This window comes from Misgurnus anguillicaudatus, chromosome 4 (genome assembly GCF_027580225.2).
Source record: "Misgurnus anguillicaudatus chromosome 4, ASM2758022v2, whole genome shotgun sequence".
NCBI classification, from domain to species: domain Eukaryota; kingdom Metazoa; phylum Chordata; class Actinopteri; order Cypriniformes; family Cobitidae; genus Misgurnus; species Misgurnus anguillicaudatus.
Genome location: NC_073340.2, coordinates 30,908,124 through 30,931,517, shown reverse-complemented (window position 1 = coordinate 30,931,517; position 23,394 = coordinate 30,908,124). Strand labels below are relative to the sequence as shown.

General features: G+C 36.9%; 1 protein-coding gene across 1 annotated transcript in view; it reads right to left on the bottom strand.

The window, feature by feature from the left end:
* Positions 1-22,168, bottom strand: part of kif19 (kinesin family member 19) — a 66,868-nt gene extending 44,700 nt beyond the window's left edge. The window contains exons 1-2 of the mRNA XM_055175895.2: positions 21,687-22,168; positions 17,530-17,610 (exon numbers count right to left, since the gene is read on the bottom strand). Coding sequence (XP_055031870.1) covers positions 17,530-17,610; positions 21,687-21,725 — 120 coding nt within the window. The 5' untranslated portion in view covers positions 21,726-22,168. The remainder of the gene's footprint in view (positions 1-17,529; positions 17,611-21,686) is intronic.
* Positions 22,169-23,394: the final 1,226 nt, after the last annotated feature.

Sequence of the window (23,394 nt, the reverse complement as noted above, 5' to 3'; positions counted from 1 at the left end):
TCAAAAAAAGTTGGACTTCTTGTGCAGTCTGTTTCTTTTATTGTCCAAGACATTTGAGCCAGCTCAACAAAGGTTTTCTGTCTGTGCTTAAGTATAGTGCACACTAGGGCTGGACCAGAATGTTCGAATATTCGTTCCGTTTTGATTTTCAGTTTTGAGATTCGAATATATATATATTTTACAGCGTTAATGCAATGCTTTTGCCAAGCAGGAAGTGCGCTTCACGCTCCAGCTCTATAGGTGGCGCAGAGAGACCAACATCCATAGCCAACAGCCATCAAACGCAGCCAGTAGAAGAAGAGATCGCCTCAAACGGAAAGCGGGCTTCCTGCTTTGGCATTCACGCTAATAGTGTTGTAAATAACGTTCAGTTTCTTGCAAAAACGGATTGATTTGCTTCACAAGACGTCAATATGTCACACGGAGTTATGGGGGATTACTTTTGTATTAGATATATATGCTTAAAGTGGCGGATCGGTTGACTTGCATGACGGAGCACTGGGGTTTCTGCAAAATATCTTCTTTATTGGTTTACTGATGAAAAAACATATTGGATGGTGTAAGTGTTAGTAAATAAACTTGATTTTGAAAGTATGCTACCGTTTTATTACAGTTTGTTGAACTTCATTAATTCGTTCATTTATTTACGTTGTTTTATTTAAATGGCCTAAGTTACCCTTTACGTAATAAATAATTACTATGCTTCTAATTTCTGATACGGGAGTGTTTGTTTGTTAGAAAAATGTTAGGCTACCTTATTAAAAGTATTGCTGGTGTTTTGTTTCACTAATGCTGTTCTCGCAGCACGCGTGACAGGCACGCGCCGCTACATACACACACAGATTCCTGCCTTTATTAAAGAGAAAAATATGTTCAGCCCCTCCTTCCGAAGCTTTGAATATTTGATTTGATTTCTACTAGAGCTTCGAAGCTCAAATGGTATTCGGAACAGTCCTAGTGCACACCCAAACATTAAATCATTTTAATTGAACAACAGACATGCAAGTCATTGCCTTTATGCGGTTAATTAATAAACAATCGGTATCGGCCTTTCTCGTGCTATTGCCGATATGCCGATGGTTTCAAATCCATCAAAAATCGGCCGATAAATATCGGCGGCCGATGCATCGGTGCATCACTAGTCATGATACGATGCGTATCACAATACAATGCAATGCGTTTTTTTATTAAAAAATGTATTAAAAAAATTGAGCTGAACACCTGCAGCTCTTTGGCCGAATGGCCGTAAATGGCAGACAACTGGACAGTGACAACTACAGCAGCGGCAGAGGAGGTCGTTTGATGCACATAGAGGGATTTGATGGGTTTTAAAATACAGATACCAGAGATCGAAATATCGATACACTATCGATACAGCTAACTATCATGATAGTTAGCTGTATCGATATTTTTGCACAGCCCTAAATATGATGCAATACTGTAAACCGAGGCTGGATATTGGGGTATTTCCTTTCTTTGGAATATAATAGGATTAATTTTAGGAAACTGTCATTGAGAACACACCACCATATGCAAACCATAGCCAAATAAATTACTGTATGGCGCGCCTCTATGCTAACTCCAAACAAAACAACTGCTATGAATCTTGTATGATTTTCTATCGATACAGTATTGCAGAACAAAATATTACGATACTCACTTATATCTGTATTTTCTTACACCCTTAGGGGCTGGACACACCAAAACTTTTAAACGCACCTGAAAACGCCCTGAGGACGCCGAATGCCAGCTGTTTTTCAGCTGAGTGCCAGCTTTCTTCAGCTAAGCGCTTTGGTAGCTCTGATACGTCATCTGTGAGACGGTTGGTTGCTGTGATACTTGTCCCGCCCCTCCTCCACTGTGATTGGACAGCCGCGTGAGAACTGACATTGACGAGCGGAGCTTTTTACCCAAAGTTGAATGGTTTTCAACTCGGCGCTCATCGCTGAGCGCGGAAAAACCGCCGGGCGCCGGTTTTCAGCGCGGAAGAAAACCGCTAGCTGCTGGCTTATTTGAAAAACGCCGAGCTTCCATTGGAAACAATTGAAAACATGTGCCGGCCGCGGGTGTAAAAGCGTTGGTGTGCACGCCCCCTTAGTCCATACTCATGTTTTCTAGTTTGGATAAGGGAAATATATGTGTTATAGATGTGACAAAAAAGAACAAACGTTTCTAGGAATGCTTTTTTGTGTGTATTCATGAGGAAAAACAACATTACATATGTGACATTTTCTGTTATGGATGTGACTATTCTGAAAGCTGCACTTAACCAACTATGGAAAATAATAAACCTTAACCAGAGACCTCGCATTGGTATTTAAGCCACCAAATATTGACATCTGAGATATTATGGTTAAAAACTTTTGGTAAAAAACTTTTTTCATGGCTAGGTTGACATATTGCATTACATGATATGCTTATATGATTTTGATTGATGATATTGTCCTCCATTGTTGTTTCCTATTTCTGCCTCTACGTTGTATGTTACGTCGTAATCACGTCACTACTAGAGCAAGCTCCTGATTGGTTATTCAAGTTGCGAATATCCGCCAAAGTTCAAATTTTTCAACTAGTGAGATTCCCGCAACTCACGCGTTACGCGCCTGAAACGTTCAATTCGCGCACGAATTGCATCGCAGAATGTCTAATCACGTCTTTGCATTAACTTAACATACTTAATACTTTATGCGCGTCTGGTGGGAACGCACCATGAGGCTATAAAACAGTACATCTAAAAGAATTATTATAAAATTAATGTAGCTGATTTTAAATACTGCAGATACTGCAAATACTTTTAAATAAATGCAGATTTTAAATACTGTTCATCTTTTTTATTGTTATTGTTATTTTTATGAGTGAAATTTATGAAATTCTTTATAATTTTTATTTAAATATTTTTTTTATAAATAAATAAAAATAACTAAGTTAGTTCCACAGGGGCCACATACTGATAAAATGTATATTAAATGCACTGTTAGTCGCTTTGGATAAAACATCTTACAAATTCCAATAAAATCTAAAAATCTATTCAAAAGAAAGAAACATTTTCAATTCTTATAAATCAAAACAAAAAGAGACTTGAGAGATCTTCACGCTGGGCTGAAAGGGTGCAGCTCTACTCTGGATATCAAATTAAATTTAGGCAGTGCTGAGTTGTTGTATTTCTATCAGCATGGGCCGACCTGACCTTACCAATGCCATCTTTTGAGAAATCATCACGTTTCCCTTCACATTTCTTAGTTACCAGATAGTCTTACATAAAACACAGCAAAACAGAACATGACGGACGCAGCAATTCCTCCAAAGCTGTGCTGTATCATCTTTCTTAGCAAAATGTCCTTCCAAAAAACATGCTCATGCCCCCAAACTGCACACAAGCACCTTTCAACAGCAAGACAAATATGCTACTGAGCCCACGGGACATGGGAAATGATAAGAAAAACACAAGCGTGCTCATTTTGGCTAACAAGTGTGAGACAAACACAGGGCTCATTATGAATGCTCATGCAGGACAGTAGAGAGGTGCTGCTGAGGGACTGGCTTCAGTTCAAGATAATACCAAATAACAGCCCATATAATAAGCCCTCTAAGACCACGGAGAGCTTCAAAACAGCTTTATTGTCTCAGATGACCATGACTAACATTGTTGAGGGCTCTTACGAGAGTGAAGAAGCTTAATCCAACCCAAGAGCCCCATGTGTTACTCTTGAATTTCCCTCTCTGACTTCTCTTATGTAGTTTTATTAAAGGCATAGTTCACAAAAATGAAAATAATGTCATTAATGACTCACTCTCATGTCGTTCCAAACTCGTAAGGCCTCCATTCATCTTCAGAACACAGTTTAAGATGTTTTATATTTAGTCCGAGAGCTTGTTGACCCTCATTGACAATCTACATACGGTATACTGTCCATGTCCAGAAAGGTAGTAGAACATCATTAGGGTGGTCCATGTGGCATCGGTGGGTCGGTTGGAATGTGTTGGGGCGGCGAAGATACATTTTGGTCTCAAAGTAACAAGAATTGCGACTTTGTTCAGCATTGTCTTCTCTTTAGCGTCTGTTGTGGGGCGCGTGGGCGAGACTGAAGTCACGTGACTGCAGTGACGCGGATGACGTGTTATCCTCAGACATGTTTGCACAGTTTTTTTTTTCAAACTTGCAGTGTGCGTCTCCCTCAGACTGTAAACGAAGTTCGGGCACACAAAAAAAACAGCTGGGGCGCACCAGATAACACGTCAGACGCATCGTATGTCATCCGTGTCATTGTAGTCACGTGACTCTAGTCTCACGCATGCGCCCCACAACAGACGCGGAACAGAAGACAATGTTGAATAAAGACGTAATTTTGTAATTTTTGGACCAAAATGTATTTTCGATGCCTCAACACACTCTAACCGACCCACCGATGTCACATGGACTACTTTTATGATGTTTTTATTACCTTTCTGGACATGGACAGTATACCGTATGTAGATTTTCAATGAAGGGTCAACAAGCTTTCAGACTAAATATAAAACATCTTAAACTGTGTTCTGAAGATGAACGGAGGTCTTACGAGTTTAGAACGACATGAGGGTGAGTCATTCATGACATTATCTCATTTTTTGGGTGAACTATCCATCTAATCTATCTATCCATCTATCTGTGTGCCTATTTGTCAAACTATCCATCCATCTATCTTTATATGTGTGTATCGTATTCGGGTATATTTATTTATTTATTTATTGCGGTAGGCGAAATACTGGAGACTTCCCTAGATGACTTGAAAAGCTCTGAAAAGTATTTCTTGTATAGCTCTGGGATGGCAACTTGAGGAAAACTGTTATATGATGGTATTACATACATTTTGTAAAGTCTCCAGATCGTGTTATTAAAACATCTGAAAGCAAAAAAAAACTACTTTGCATGTTTTGCAAACTTACAGTGGGACTTGTTGTGATATGCTTAAACAGTATATACTTGAATCCATACACAGTATGAAGTAAATCTAGTCACACAGCATGCACGTTCAAGTCAAACGCAAAACTTATTGCAACTTTGCAAGAAGTTTAATCGAAACCACCAACACCAGACACGTGTGCCACTGATGTTTTGAAAACACACTATTATAAGTGTTGCAAGTTGATAATAAAGTTGAGTAAGACTCATAGGGGAGGCCATTGTTTATGAAGTTTCGCTGTCCTGGTTTTGGGATTTGGGGTGTTGAGGGACCAACAGCATGTGCCCCCACAGTGCCATGGTCATTTTTACTCCTCCTTAATTTCCCAGTTGTTCTGTTTCCCTTATTCATTGTTTATTATCCATCTTTTAATGAAACACACTCCCTGAAGAGACAAAGCAGTCGAATAGGGAATGATACATTTACAGTAAGCCAGACCATAACTTGTATATCAGGAATTGAGGGCCACAAGGGATCAAACTGAACCATTTCACTTTCACTTTGACTTTCCTCGAGCTGGTGAACTGGGCACTGTGGCATGTAACATTTACAATAACATGGACATACACCAAACACACTATCATTCATTAACTCAACAAAATACAAGTGCCTTTGTGCTGCCCCTGTAGCTTAGTTGGTAGAGCATTGCGTTAGGCTTTCCTGATTTTGCCAAGTGGTTGATGTCCTCAGTCAATCCCAGAAAACACACATATTGGAAAAGTGTACCCAGACTTTTTTATTATCTCAGAATTTGATTTTAAGACTTTATTATGGTTTTTACAGACTGGGTTACATATAAAAAAAATTGTAATAATTGTGCTGCTTTTTCTCACATATTTAGACATTTGCATCCATTTATATGAACTATTGTTAGAAAAGGGCTGGATGAATGAATACAGTGTGAATACCTGTAGACAGATTTATAAACAATATCCACTTCTATATCCAACTATATAGACAAAATAGTATTGAAATATTTGCCTGCAAACTTATTTTATTAGTTACAACTAACCCCCTGCCTGTTACAATTAACCTCACCTATGGGGTAAGTTGTAAGGTTTGAACTTCTGTCACGTTTAGTGTAATTGTCCATGAATGGTAAGTACTAGAAACAAACTTCAAATGGCCATTTGTAGCAAAGATGTGTGTGTTGCTTGTGTAAAAATATATTTAATCAAACTCAAATATTTTTTAATGATTGAGTCAAAACCAAAAAGCATTAGGTTGTGCCCCGCTCTTCCTTACACATTAATTTGGTACATTCGTTTGTACATTTAATCATTCTGAAAGGCGCGATGTGCTCTGATTGGCCAGCTATCCAGTGCGCTGCATACCTCCAGCGTCATCCGGAAATGTGACGCTTCTTACCATATTTAGAAGATTAGCTTTCAAGGCAATACTGAGTTAATACCACATTATATTTAGCGCATGCTATTAATTATGCAGATTTAGATGAAATTTGTGTGTAATTATTAATCGAGCAGTCACCATCGGGAAAAAATTGACCTGGCCAATCAAAATCAAGCACATCAATCATTTAGCTCTATATTCATTATAAACCAAAGCAGATATCTAATGCTGCGTTTACACCAACCGCAGTAGAGGCGTGAAGCGCACGTGATTTCAATGTTAAGTCAATTTGAACTTTGACGGAATTTTGCGCCGCGTTAACCAATCAGAAGCCTGCTTGCTGCTGTGGAGGCAGCCCCGCCCGGAGTCACTCATTCAACCTGAAGGAACGCTTGATATTGTCCGAAGCAGTCACCCGGAGCTATACGACACAATATCTTATGTCTATAGAGACAGGAATAAAAATGACCTCACTTGGAAGAGTGTCAGTGAGGACATTGGGCAACCTAGTAAGTTGTAATACACATTTCACTTTTGAGTCATGTGACGTTTATCGACCCGCGCCGTTTATTTTCTCCCTATAGTAAGGTTACCAAATACAAACCGGTAACTCTCTCGATAAATACACAATCAACATCAGTCATCTTGCAAACAGACAAACGCATAGCACTTGCCCCTCCCACAAGAAGCGGATTTTGCCTCTGATGCGCGTCAAATGCTTGCTTTTTTCGCACGTCTACTCCACTCTGCACGCGCAAATGCTTTCAGACTGTTCAAGCGGCAAACTAGGCGCGGTAGACGCGATTTTGACGCCTGAAACGCGGTTGGTGTAAACGCACCATAATAAGGTCTCATATTTTAAGAAAGAACCTGCAATCCCCACCAACCTCTTATTAACACAGCCCACACTACTGCACATGATTAAGAGAGGAGGAAGAAGAGAAATAGAGGAAGATCAGGCGACCAGTCCAAAATAGTCTGGGTCGGTATGGAAAGCAATTGTTGATCCACTTAAAGATGTCCAACCGAGCCTCTTTAAGCTCATACAGTGTATTAGTGTGGCTAGCTTGTAAACAATCTTTTTTACACACTGTCTAGTAGTTATTCTCTTAACAAGAGGACGTACTGGCGCGTCTGTATTATTGGTTTGGTAAAGCCAGGTTGTATTAGAAATTAACTTATTTTAATGTGACATAAAATTTGTCATTCATACCCTGTATAAAAAGAAAGGAAATAAAAAAGAAATAAATCTTTGTCATGGTTAAAAGTAGCAGAAAAGGAGTGGCAAACTATTTACTGTAATAGCCCGTGTACATAGGCAAAGCTGCTGTGATGGACATTTACAGAGCGAGCCAGGTTGTGTATGCCATAAAACACAAATGGAGAGAGTCAACCAGTAAAAGAGACGAGTCTAACAGTTGGCATTTTCCCCAGCGGTCCTTCGCCTAAATCTTGTCTGTTGAATACCGGTTTTGTTTGGAGAACTATTTCTCCGAGCCTATTCAAACAGTGCGCCTGTAAATGGCACCAAACTCTATTCTGTTAGATTCTTCCACCGGCCCCAAACGTCTTATTCCCCCTACCAAAATAACCCTGGAAAATAACAGTCGGGCCGTCGAGTGCAAACCCAGAGAAAAAGCACAAGGGAACATCTACTGCTTTGAAAGCCCATAACCGTAATTATAGCAGATATGAATATCTGTGATCCAGGCTTGATCAGGACGGATGCCACGAGGGGGATCTTTCTGCTAATTCACTCATTTCGTGATAGGACTGAAGGTGAGAGCAAATTGAATCTGGTCACGGACACATAAGCAGGAATCTTGAAAGACGTCAGTAACTGAATACAGAAGGTCCAAAGCGGTGGCTTTGTTGTGCACAAAGGAGAGAATTTGCCATGTTATCAGGTACGGCCCGAGCTCGGATGAATGCGGGCCTTTGTTTGCTCACCGAAGTCTATAAAGGGAAACTCTGTGTTCTGTTATCCCTCTTGGTTTTTTGTAGGGGGTGCGGTGCCCAAGCCACCTGTGCTAGGACCCACAACAGATGCATCATGGGTAAATATCTACGTCTGTGCTTTCAATGCAAGCTGGCACTGGCTCCCTTTTCGTGAACTTTAAATAATTGATCAAGAAATGTAATAGTTAACATTGAGCTCAAGTTCATTGTGTTAAAGTTTTTTTAACTTAAAAATTTGCCATTATTTACTTATACCCATGTGACATCCCTCCAAATATTTTTTTCTTGCATGTATGTAATACAGTCTTTCAACTAAAATTTGCAAAAAGACAGAATGTAAGTGAACAATTTCTTCAACACAAAGGGAGCGTCTCAAAAGTGCACTACTGCTAAAAACCCATTAATAACATATTTGTTGTTAGGGGGTATCGTTTGGGAGCTAAGACCCCAGCGCCGCCAAGTCCATCAGCATTTAGGCTCTGTCTCGAAGAGGGGCGAGGAAAGTGAGGCGAACAATGCCCTGACCTTGTCTATGTGTCGTCATGACGACGGGCACAGCCCATAGTTTGTAGGGGAGCGGGTGAAAACAGGAGCCCTGCTGAGGAGAGCAGTTAACAGCCTTTAAAAGTAAAAGGAGAAACATCCCTCACAGCATCCAAAACTCATTCAACACCAATGTCACCGGCAACATACCGCGTGTGTAATTACAGCCAAAGTGATTTCTGACTTCCTCTGACATTTCGGGCTTCCAGTCTCTGTCTAATATCTGTTCCCAGGTCAGTGTTCGGAGACACGACAGAATCTGACCTTGGAACTTTCATAGTGATGACAAACCAGGCTGCACAATATACTGTAGCTGAGCAGACTATGAGAAGTATACAATATATAGCTTGGTATGTGGTGTAAAATGTGATTTTCATTATCATTTGATCCAAACAGACTTTGTTTAGTAAAATACAGTAGAAATCTACTTGCAAATAAACAATTCCCTACTAAATATGCAAATTATAATGTTATTTAATCATTAATATGTGGGTCAATGACGTGACGTTAATTATTCTGTGTCCGTATGGATAAATTAAATGTACATTAAAGGGTTAAAATTTCTAAATAAATATGCAGATTACTTGCATACACTCTCTTTTTTGAGGATCAAGTCTAAAATTTCTGGTTTTATTTCATTTTGAAAGAATATTTGGGGGATAATTGCAAAAATGTCAATGTGGTGTAACCGGTCTGTGTCAATTGGTGTAATAGTATTTTTTTATTAAAATATAAATATATTCATAAAAAATGTGGAATAAAATATAATCATCTAGTTTAGTGTAATATGTATTTTTTACATAAATTTTTACATCATTTGTAAAATATTATTTAGAAAACAGAGCTGCTTTCAGCATATGTCAGGACAAATATTACAAAAACGCATTAAAATTTACATTTAGAAATAACAAATAAAATGATATTTTAAAATTTTTTTTTTTTTTTTGATGATTACGCGTACATGCCATCAAGATGGATAAAATATTTAATATGTCTCATTCTTTGCCGCAATTGGCGGTTACACCATTTGACATTTTCAGGTCCATTCATTCTTAACTTTCATAAAATGGTGCAAATGTAATTTTATATTGCATAAAAATGAACATAAATACACTCTGCATTTATTGAATTTCTCATCTTGTCAATTTCTCATTTTTGTCAATCGTTTTTGTCACTGACCCATGTACAGTATCTGCAAATCTTGCAAGGCAATAACAGCTTATGGGTCTAGTTTACATTTATGGTATTGCAAAGGTCCAACAATTGTTTATGTCTATTATTTCAAAAGGAACAAAGATAACATGTATTACAAAATAATAAATCTTAATATAATAATCGTTTATGCTCCACAATGAGCTTATGTGATTATAAGAGAGTTATGACTCTGTCACGGGTGTTCATCTGTATATTATCTTTAGGTTTAGCGGAAGGGTACTCCGATAAACATTGACAAATGTGATGATTAACATATACGCATCTATGCTTTAACAAAACCTTGTGTGACGTCTGCGTGGAATGCTATAGTCTTGGTGAACTCTTCAAAGCAAGTCACAGTAGACAGGCGAGGTGCTGAGTTGCCTCATTGATATGTATCATGAATGTATAATGACACACAGGTAAGGACAGGTGACCATAAGGTGCAGTCTCTTGAGTTTGTGTTTACGTATGTATGAGAGACTTTGTGCTTGCATTTGCTAAATGCAAATGCATTGCACAAATCTGTATTCTTCTGTATGGTTGCACACATGCGTCTCATTTCTTAAAGGAATAGTTCAATCTATAAACCACTATATGTAACACAAATTACCATATTTTTCGGACTATAAGTCGCTTCGGATTATAAGTCTCATCAGTCAAAATGCGTTTTGAAGAGAAAAAAACATATATAAGTCGCACTGGACTATACATCGCGTTTATTTAGAAAATGATTTCGCAAAATCCAAGCCGAAGAACAGACATTTAATCTGGAAAAGCAAATTATTCAACTAAACAATAGCATGAACAGCAGGCTGAATAGGTGTCTGTACATGTTAATGTAATATTACCATTTATTCACCAGACACAATAGCATACAGAACATACCTGGAAGGCTGAATAGGCTAAATTAACACGACAAGCCAAATCAAGTTCAAAAAGGTCCCGAAGTCATTCTGCATCCCTGAATCCATTGAATTACATAAATACAGGAGCGGCATAGAGCAGACTCTCGCGGCTGTAGACGTTAATGGTTTCTCTTGGTTCATATGAAATAATTTTGACGTATAAGTGCCACCTGACTATAGGTTCCAGTACCTGTCAAACTATGAAAAAAGTGTGACTTATAGTCGGGAAAATATATAATGTAATGTTTCAAATAATCCAGAAAAATGTCATGACAGTTGGCCATATACTGTTAAGGCCAAAGTAATGTCGCGTGTTGCAATTTTCGGTGTACTGTATGCGCACCGCTGGATTTTTTAAACAATACGCATGCTTCGAACGTCTGTATACACGTACGACTTAAATAAGCTATACTTTCAAAGGCTGTGTGTTCGACTATGCGTAAAAATTGACTATACTCCAAACTTTAGTCAAAGCTGCATTTAAAATGATGGTTTTTAATAAAGTACATAATTTATTTATTTATTAAGAAAAATGTATGTTTTTTATTTTTATTACCTTTAGTGTTTTAAAGGAATATTCAATTTTCTTAAAAGAAAAATGCAGATAATTTACTCACCACCATGTCATCCAAAATGTTGATGTCTTTCTTTGTTCAGTCCAGAAGAAATTATGTTTTTTGAAGAAAACATTGCAGAATTTTTCAAATTTTAATGGACTTTAATAGAACCCAACATTTAATACTTAACTCAACACTTAACAGTTTTTTTCAACGGAGTTTCAAAGGACTCTAAACAATCCCAAACAAGGCATAAGGGTCTTATCTAGCGAAACGATTGACATTTTTGACAATAAAAATATATATATATACTTTTAAACCACAACTTTTCGTCAAGGTCCGGTCCAGCACGACCTAACGTAAATGCGTAGTGACGTAGGGAGGTCACGTGTTACATATATAAAATGCACATTTGCGGACCATTTTAAACAATAAACTGACACAAAGACATTCATTAGTATCAGTTGACGTACAACAACGTAGGAACGGTCCTCTTTCAAGACGCTTGTAAACACTGGGGCGGAGTTTCGCGTTCGTCCTTTGGGACCTCTTGACGTCATGACGTATTGCGGTGACGTAGTGGGGTCAGCTGGCGCATCACGACCAGATCTACACGACGAGAAGTTGTGCTTTAAAAGTGTATGTTTGTTATTTTTGTTGTCAGGGGTTCCAGTCGTTTCGCTGGATGGGACCCTTGTGCCTCGTTTGGGATTGTTTGTAGTCCTTTGAAACTCCGTTGAAAAAAACTGTTAAGTGTTGAGTTAAGTATTAAATGTTAGGTTCTTTTAAAGTCCATTAAAATTAGAAAAATTCTGCAATGTTTCTTCAAAAAACATAATTTCTTCTCGACTGAACAAAGAGGGACATCAACATTTTGGATGACATGGTGGTGAGTAGATTATCTGGATTTTTCTTTTAAGAAAATGGACTAATCCTTTAAGTAATAAAAAAGCCATACGAGTTTTGAAATGACATAAGGGTGACTGAATATTTCTTTAAGATCAAAAACAAAAAAGACAGACATATCAAACCTAAATTACACTTATACTGCTGACCAATCCATTAATGTGCAGACTTTAATAAATACAAATATGTTCCAGCTTTCCATACATCACGTAACAAATGAGTTCAGGATTTGCAGTTCAGACTAAATTAAACCAAGCTGTAATTTGATGTATTTGGCTAATGAAAGAACAATTTTGAATCCATAAGCTATTTTATCATCTAACCAAAGTCTGGATTAAGTGTACCCATCAGATTTATCTTTGAAACTGCTGGTGCAGAAACGCTGGCATGATCCTAAAGCCGTCAGATGGCTGGAGGTTCAGAAGTGCAGGTGGTTGGTGTCTAAGCCATCTAAAGCCCCTCATGATGAGCTCATCCTCTTAAGGTTAACCCCTCCCTTAACATTGCCAGTCCAGAGGGAGAATCAACACAACTAAACCAAAAACAAGTCTCACTCTACCTGCAGCCATATGGCAGCTTAGACACAAACAGATAAATGGGCTTTGTTTGGTCGGCAATTTGGATAATTACTTATGATCAAGTTGAGGGGAGGCCAAGTTTCTGTATGTGTTTGTGCTTGATGGTGCAATAGTTTCTTGCTTAACAATTCATTGGGTTTCTGGCCGTTCATGTTGAGTTGTTCACATTGGGTTGTTTACATCGGGTAGCTTGTATGAATTCATACAAAGTGAATCGTACAAAAGCAGAAATAAGAGGGAAAAGCATAAATATTTGTGTTTCCATTATGGCTGTGACGATGCATCACGTTTCCTATTAAAAATGCCGGTCTGAAATCGATTCTGGATCGCAAGACTTCGATTCTGTGTTTCATGTGCAGCTTGTGCGTGTACTACAGGTCTTTGATCAGTAGGAAGTCCTTATCAATCTAAAATCATTACGAGTCTGAGTCATTTATAACGTATATTTAAAAAAGCAACACTCGTCAAACACAACCATTCAAAATATTCTTTATTATCATGAAAATACCTGAAACAGTTTGAAGAACAGCGATGTAAATCTGCTTATAGACATTTCCTGGAATAGCGCTTGTAATGCTACTTCTTCTGTGGCACAAATGGAGTTTTTGCACGAGAGCGTCTTCTGGCTTTTCACCATAATTCATTCAAATTCATTCATTCAGAAAACGTGCATTTGCACGATTAATCATCCATTACACTTCAAAATGCACGCATTGAAAATGTGGCCAATTGAATCAGCAATTTGCATAAACGCCCATATACTGCAAAGAGGTTTTAATTTAAAAAAGTGGTTTTTCGGGCAATTCGAAAGAGGAATATATTGAATAGCTGCAATGGAAACAAGTTTTTCTACATTTAAGGGTCACCAGGCGTGCGTAAAAGTCACATGATCATTCTTTAACTCTTTCCCCGCTAGCGTTTAAAAAAAAAAAGTTGCCAGCCAGCGCCAGCATTTTTCATGATTTTCACAAAAGTTTAATGCCTTCCAGAAAATGTTCTTCTTAAAATATGATATATTTGGTTCCTAAACCCCATTTTTTTAACGAGTTACCACCAAAATCAGTATTGCATCGGGTCAGTATTCAAAAGTAAATTCTTACTTTTACGCAAAATCCAATATCCGCCGTGTTATTCTGTAATCTTTTCTCTCTTTTTTCCCAAAACGCAATAAACGCCACTCCTCCTTTTCTGTAGAATGCAATAAATCCTCTCAACAAATCACAGTGCACCATTCCACGCACTGTAAACAACAATGGCATTGCGTTGAATACACAGAATCCTAGTTTTCATCATCTACTTTGTACTTCGTGATCAACAAACAAACAAAAACAAAATAATACTTTGATGCCATTGCTAAGCTGTGGTTGGGGAATAATAGCGGTATTGCGGAAAGCCGTAAATACTCGTAATTGGCAGGGAAGCGTTTTCTCAATGGCAGGGAAAAGTTAAATATGGCACAATATGTCTGGTTGGAGTAGAAGATCGAAAGGGTTTGTTCAACTTCATGTGGCGTCACAAGAACTGACAAGGCATGACATCAAAATACAGCAAGAGCGATTCTGAAGTCGACTGATTTTATGCTTTCGAGTCGGTCACGCTGTATTTCGATGTCATCCACATTCACATCTATCTGCGTGGCTTTTTAAATGACTTATCGCGAGACAACAACAGTACATTTTAGTCGCATAACATCAATTAATTCGAATTAGTTTTTTGTTAACGTTTAGAAAATATGCAAAATTTTGTGCAAATCTGTACTGAAAACACATCTAATGAAATCCCACCCTGCCCTTAACCTATCATAATTCATTTAAAATGTGCACTGCAAGATTTCTTCTAGATGTATATAAAAACCAGGGCAGCACAATCCATTAAAATGATCGCATTATTCCTATCGCAATATTTACGGCAATATCGTGCAGCCCTAATGAAAATTATTTTTTGAAAAAGAGTTTTTGCTCTTTGCTCCCCCTACAGGTTAGAAGCGAAATTGTCCATTACCACTGTCGTAAATACTGCAGCAAAGCTGGCTCTGATTGGATTATAGGTCTGCCATAAAGCAAGTTTTTGTAGTTTTCACTCGAACTACAGGACCGCGACCCGACGGTTGGAAACTTCTTTAGTGTGGTTTTGGCCAATAGAGGGCTGCAAAGCGAATGTGAAAATAACATTCACCCTGTTTCGAGTGGATGAACAAGTGGAACTTTTTTGGAAACGTTATTTTAACGTAAAAAAACTCTTTAGTGTTGCTTTAAACTCGAAAAGCACACACGCATAGTCTCCTAATGTTCCTAGTTGACCTCAAAACATGGAATGTCAATAAATACAGGATGAATTCAGGTAAATTGGGACACTTTTTGACATCTAGATCAAATTATACAATGACATAAATGCATCATAAATCTCATTCCGGAAGAGGTTCTGCATCAAACTGCAGCTTGTATGTGCATGTACTGTATGTTTGCATACAAAATATCTCCATGAGCATGAATGTGTGTATTTAAGAGTGTGTTCACGTGTTTTTTATTATTTAACCAAATTATATGTTGGTACTGGAAGTCCTGTCCTATTCACGATGACTGTACAAACATAATACACATCATCTAAACCTTTCTCTATTTGCCACTAATCCCATCAGCGCTTGCATAACCAGTTTGCATTGTCAAGTGCTTGACTGTAAACACGAACACATCAGCTGACCTTCCATCTATTCAATAATACACTGTATCTAACTGAAAACAGATAGCCACAATGAGGTCCACAGTCTCGAGCTAAAACGTGTTCATGGTGTTTGTTTATTATCATCAAAACATTTGTATTTTTTGCAGATACTGTAAGCTATATTGTGTGGGGTACATACAGTACCAACAAACATGTGGTTTTGATTGAGAAAACGTTTTTATGTTGACAAAATTGTGCGAAAAACAACTCTTTGTCTGTTTCAAAACCTACTGATTTTTATGACATGGTACATAAAAATTAAATTATTTTACACTACTGTGAACAATGCTGTTACTGTATATTGTTATGTAGCAGGCAAACATCATATAAATATAAGAGACATGAATGTAGTTTGTATCAAATAATCAATAGATGACTGTCACAATGATTAAATAATCGTCTCATCGCAATAGTTTGACCTCATCGCGATGATTTCAGATCACCACAATGATTGCACATCTCTCTTAAATACACAAGGGGGAGCTGCAGCGCCTGTATAAACAAGACAGTATCAGATTACTTTTAAAAATGTGTGATGTGTATAAATATTTACTGCCAGATAAACCTTACAAAATATTTAATTTAAATAACCACAGCAATTTGTGAAAATTATTTCATAAACAAAAAAATTTATGAGAATAAAATGTCAAAGAAATAAACAAGCAATTAACCGTCATAATCATCACAATTTATTAAACAATTAACTGTCAGCCAAATTTCATAATTGTGACAGCCCTAATGATGGTTAGCTGTGGCAAAAGCAGGTAGTTAAACAAAGTGATGTCACACTATGTTGAGGTCTCAGAGCGCTGTCTAATTGTCCTTGTGACCTAAACCCTTGAGACAGACCACATGACCTCACTCTCAACTTCAACTAAAACAGGACCCTAATGCCTAGGTTAGCATCTGGACATTACAGTCAATGAGAGCCCTAGAGACACTAGCCTGTGATCGTGCACATTTTTCCATCAACAAGATCCATAGGTGGAGTTTGGGGGCGGGCAGGGTGGCACTGCCCCCCCATACCAGAGTCAATTGGGATTTTGTCTAATCTATTAATGAAACAGAAATATGATATATTTGTCTAATCTTAATATTTTAATTGGTAGACTGAGTAACTTAAGGATACAATCATTTTTATTAATTTAAACCATATTTACATGCAGTACCACTGTTTGCCAGTAGGCCCCAAAGCACAAACGCAAAACGTCACCTATGACAAGACTCAAAACTTTTTCAAACAAGGTTCTAAAATTAGACATGGAGATGAATGGACCATTGAAAGAGCATCGGATGGCGAGACATACTGTATATAATCATACATTATGTATAGTTTGTTTGTATCAGGCACTAGTGTCACATAGCCAGACCTTATGCTATGTTTCAGACAACTTGGATTTAGGATATTTCCCACCTAAGAACCGGAAAAGATTAAGTAACATGAAACGTATTTTGTAACATTAAAAAGCGCCGTTCCAGACTTTATTTCTAAGATGAGCTGGGAAATATCCTAAATCCGAGTTTTCTGTCAAGGGCACGGCTTCAGTATTCCTCTCTGAAAAATGTAAGGACTGGACTTAAAGTGGTGCTCTACTGAGAGCTGATTTAAAGAGGTTGTACCCAAGATCTGATTCAATAGTCTGCCCCTCAGACCGAGAAGAGCAGATATCCACCAAATTGATGTAAGTACCACAAACACACCCCCTGAGTACACAAAATGTACTAAATACAGATTGAATACCTGAACACACGCTCAAGCCAGTGTTGGGCCACTGTACTGTATTGTTAACATATACAATGTACTTTGTGTACATCTCACTTTTTATCCCACACAAACAACACACACAATGCATAATACACTGGCTTTTCATACCTGATGATCCACTTTGTGAGCTATTATTGTGGCGCCTTCCTCCTGTTCTGCATCGCTCAGTGGGCGAATCCGCAGGGCCACCTTTAAAGTAAAAAAGCCCAAAAACTTTTAAACAAAACAGATCAAAATTCATACAGTTGTCATAAAAAAACAAAAATATAATGTCCGTGGTTCATATGATGCACTACACATGGTTATTCTGCTAGGATACCTGTGTGAACTTGAGGAAAACTGACTTCATGTTTCCATTTAAACCAATATTTTTATTTAAAGTCATAGAAAAAAATGTGACTCATAGTCTAATTAAATCATTACAAACTCAGTTAAGATATCAAGGTAATATTAACACAAAATGTTATTTACATTATACAAAACACTAAATAACAAAATTAAATATCTTCACGAAGAGTAAAGGTCACAAATAGTTAAGAAAAATAAAGCTAGTTCTTGAAAAGGTCTTTTTTTAAGAAATATTTTTTAAGATAGTTCCTGTAGTACACTGTAATTGTTCCTCCCTTAATTTTTATGTATGATCAAATTGACTGTGAAGTCATTTAAACTTAGCTACAGTTTTGTAATATCTTCACTGGTGATTAGTTATAATAATGATAATGTATACAAAAGCTAATAATGCTTAATTTATATTGATGAGTTATTTTAAAAACAACAATTTTTTTCAGTATAGTAATACTACTCCACTTAAAAAAATCCAGACAATTGACTCACCCCCATGTCATCTAAGAAGTTTATGTCTTTCTTTGTTCAGTCGAGAAGAAAGTCAAAACATTTTATGATTTTTCTCAATTTAAGACTTTATTAGACCTCAACAGTTTACAGTTTAAATGCAGTTTAAAATTGCAGTTTCAACTAGGGCCGTCACGGTTATGAAATTTGTCTGACAGTTAATTCCCTAATAATAATAATGAATTGCCTGTTTTAAGGCTTTGACGGTTATGACGATTAATTGTCATACATTTTTCAATTTTAATTTAATTTAAAAGTCTGTTTTTCCACCTGTATTAAATGGCTTTGCAATGTATCGCGTTACACTGTCAGTTAAAGGGGGGGTTTAATGGTATTTCAAGCATTCTGACTTATTAACACAGTTATAAAGTTGTTTCCTCATGCTAAACGTAGGCAAAGTGTCAAAACCGCAGTTGGGCGTGTTTCAGAGTATTTCTGTGCCGAATGCACTTCGCCAGGGTTCGTACAAGTTTCGGCTAATTTTTTTCGATTACGGTTCTAACTGACGTTTCAGGGGTTTTCGATACGCATCACTTCTTTATATGGGCTTCCACCGGAAAACTTCCCCCGGAAAACACCGCCCAGCCGTCAGTCAGCGGGAGACGCTAGAGCTTGCTAACAGCTTATCACGCCACTCAGCTTTGTTTAATTTCAAAAGTCAACAATGGCACAACAAGAAGTGTGTTTTTGGATGTAAGGAGAAGACATCCAGCCTTATGAAAACAATGGATATAGTTTATTATCCGGATTAGCAGCGGAGTTTTGCGTGTGTGTTTGATGTGGTGGATTTTCAGAACCGGGTCATGACGAGTTACACGTGGTAAGTAAGACTTCTGTCTTATGTTGGAAATAGGCGCGTGTATATTATATAAATGACACGAACATGTAGTGAATCATAAGTTAAAAAAGTGTTGTATAGTGTTGCATGACTCGTACTCGCTCCTCCCGTGTTATAACTCCTCCTCCTTCATTTTATCGTACGTTATCGGAAAGATTCGGTAAAGCTAATCTTTCTTTTATAAATCTGATTAAACTAAAGACTCTTCGGAGATATAAAGGATGTCATACTACTCTATAGGTACTCCAGATTAATATCAGAAATGCAGAAACAGCGTGTGTTACGTGAGCTTTAAGGAACACCATCTAATACTGTCTCATTTATACAGGCACTGCAGCTCCCCCTTGTGTTTTTTTGGGAGATGTGCAATCATTGCGGTAATCTGAAATCATCGCGATGAGGTCAAATAACCGCGATGAGACGATTATTTAATCACTGTGACAGCCCTAGTTTCAACGCAGCTTCATTTAAGGGCTCTAAACGATCCCAAATGAGACATAAGGGTCTTATCTAGCAAAATGATTGACATTTTAAATGATTGTACTTTTAAACAACAACTTCTTGTCTTGCACCAACCGTGCGACCTTACTTAATGCGTAAGCGCATCGAAAGTTCACGCGTTACAAATGTGAAACGCACATTTGCGGACCATTTTAAACAATAAGCTGACACAAAGACATAAATTAGTACCATTAGACATACAACAATGTCAGAATGGTCCTCTTTCTCCACACTTGTAAACACTGGGGCGTAGTTTTCCATACGTCATGCGTGACCTTTCGACGTGATGACAAATTACGTGAGGTCGCGTTGGCACATCACACGACTGGTGCAAGACAAGAAGTTGTGGTTTAAAGGTTTACGGCGCATTCACACGGGGCGTCAGCGTTAATGCTTAATGGAGGGCTTGTATGAAGCGTGGCCAACAGCCAATCACAGTGGCCGCTACACATGCTCCGTTCTTCCATAAACGTAATTGGCTGGCCTTGTCTAGGTAATTTGCATAAGGCGATCTGATTGCCTGACGCACGCGTTGCCGCTTGAAAAGTTGAGAAATGTTCAACTTCTGCCGCGAGCAACGGCACTGACGCAGCGCTGACGGATCCACAATTCAGTTCGGCAACGCGTGACGTCACCCATTAAAAGTGAATGGTAAGCGTTAACGCTGACGCCCCGTGTGAATGCGCCGTTAGAGCCCTTTGAAGCTGTATTGAAACTGCAATTTTAAACTGCATTGAAACTGTAAACTGTTGAGGTCCAATACAGTATATTAAACTGAGAAAAGTCCTGAAATGTTTTCCTAAAAAAAAAATGTATTTCTTGTCGACTGAACAAAGAAAGACATCAACATTTTGGATGACATGGGGCTGAGTAAATTATCTGGATTTTTTTAAGAAAGTGGAGTAATCCTTTAAAAATAGAATAATAGGGGATAGTATTAGGCAACATTCATCTACTTTAATCACTCATGCAACGGCAATAGATTTTAACATTGACGGTCCACGATCATGCAATGATGCAGCTTTGAAATCTTAGTAGATTTAATAGCCTGATTGTTACAGCTAAATTGCTATTCCTACTGGCATGACAATAAACTGCTTGAATATATTGAGGCATTTTATATGCTATGCTTACTAATATACAACAATAACAGTCCCTTTGTTGCTTATAGCCAATGCTCTTATTATAAAGTTACCCCAAAATAGACGTATTTACCTAAAAAATTGTGGCAGATGTTTACAATTAAAAATAGTACTATGATCACATAAAAACTGATGTAGGAAAAGTACATCACTGTACCCCATGTAAATGATCTAAAACATGGGATGACGTCTTACAGTGGAAAAAGAGAAAGGGAAGTCAGACTGCTCCTGTGAATTATTAAGATGGGGGGCAAAAGATCACTAAAACCGGTATTAAGATCCCACAGAGTCTAAATTTAGGGCAGACTGTCAGACGGAAATCTGTCCTGTGGGTTTGAATAGACAGACTGCACCCATCAATAGCAAAGAGTAAACATAACGCTTATGATACAAATACATACAACCTATAGGTCATATATTTACAGTAGCCTATACTTATACTGTACATACACACAGTATAGTACATTTTACTATGATATTCTGTACTATAAACTATAGTGAATTGATAAACTGTAGTAAATACTTTAATATTTACTATGGTACAGCTTTAAAAACACTACAGCATCTACACATGAAGAGTTTCGTTGCAAATCGAGATAAATCCATTTTTTAACATTTTTGTCAAAACATGTTTATTATTATGTTATCATGCTATTATTTTGTTTTATGGTGCTACTTAGCTGTATTTTTTAAGTTATAAAGGTTTAAATCAAAACAAACCAACTGCAGTTGCATTGAAATTAATTGGAATGCACAACCAAAAAACGAGATTTCTGAACAATTAAAAAAACTGTGGTTATCTCGTTTTGCAACGAAACTCTTCACATATTATTATAGGTAATTTTACTATAGTAAATAATAATGTATACATTAAACAGAAAAAAATGAATGCAGCTTTAATACTGAAATGAACAATAATTCCCTGTACTTACAGTCAGCTGCTGATCTTTTGATTCTCCGGTGTCCTTCATCGTAACGCTTTGCTCGGTTATTTGTCAATTAAAACACGCGCGTTACATTAGACATGCGTAACCTACGCCACACTATCATGATACACTCGCGTGCCCGGTACAGCGTGACGCATTCACGCTAAATTCACCTGCGCTTTGATAAAACAACACTGAACGATAAACGCGTCTCCAGGCTCTTAAAAGCCTGTGAAGCGCCTCAGGTACATGTTTGAGAAGGATGTGAGCGTAAAGTAAAGCTGCGTGCGTGTGCGTGCGCGTGTGTTGTGTTTCTGATGTCCCTAGAGATCAGGCGGCAGCAGTAAAGCGCGCGATGAGACGCATTTGAGGCTTCGACTGCAGGTGGGCAGAGAATCGGGGACTGTGGGCTTTTAGCGACACCTGTTGTTCAGGTGTGATACTGCAGCATATATATAACACCCGTTGATGCATATTGTAATGTTTCGGTTGGTTACACGAATAAGGTACAAAAGGGTAAGAATTTACAATAAGGTTCATCAGGTAACATTAGTTAACTACATTAGTTAACATGAACTAATAATGAACTGCACTTATACAGCATTTATTAATCTTTGTTAATGTTAATTTCCAAAAATACTAATACTTTATTAAACATGAACAAACAATTAAAGCTTAATTTCTATTAACTAACATTAACAAAGATTTATAAATACTGTAATTTAATATATACAATATAGTGCAAATATATATATATATATATATATATATATATATATATATATATATATATATATATATATATATTTGCACTATATTGTATATATTAAATTGTACATATTAAATTGTACTATATATATATATATATATATATATATATATATATATATATATATATATATGAAGAGTTTCATTGCAAAACGAGATAACCACCGTTTTTTTAATTGTTCAGAAATCTCTTTTTTTGGTTGTGCATTCCAATTAATATAAATTCAACTGCAGTTGGTTTGTTTTGATTTAAACCTTCATAACTTAAAAAAATACAGGTAAGCAGCACCATAAAACAAAATAATAACATGATAACATAATAATAAACATGTTTTGACAAAAATGTAAAAAAATGGATTTATCTCGTTTTGCAACGAAACTCTTCATATATATATATATATATATATATATTTCCCCTAAATTATGGGGAAATATATATAACATAATTTATATATTTCCCCTAAATTATGTTTACTGTAAGCTAAAATATACAGATATATTAATAGTTGTTTGTGTGAAGAAATGTATTATATATACATATTCAAATGTCATATATATGTATATATATATATATATATATATATATATAAATAATATATATATATATATATATGTGTGTGTGTGTGTGTTCAAATCCCAGAATAACCCTTAAAATTAAATATTTACAGAAAAACTTTCAAATACACACAACAACACACACAACATAACACACGCACACACACAAACACACACAGGTTTTTTCCATGATTTGACATTTAACATTATCTTTTTATTTTATAAAAATTATATGCATAAAAATAATCATTTTAATTAATGTGATACCTATTTTTTAAATAAACCTGGACACAAAATCATCATTGATACATTGCATAAAGCCAATATTTTATTATTTTAGTTTCATATATAATGACAGATAATTATTTACATATGTGCACTTTTTTAATTA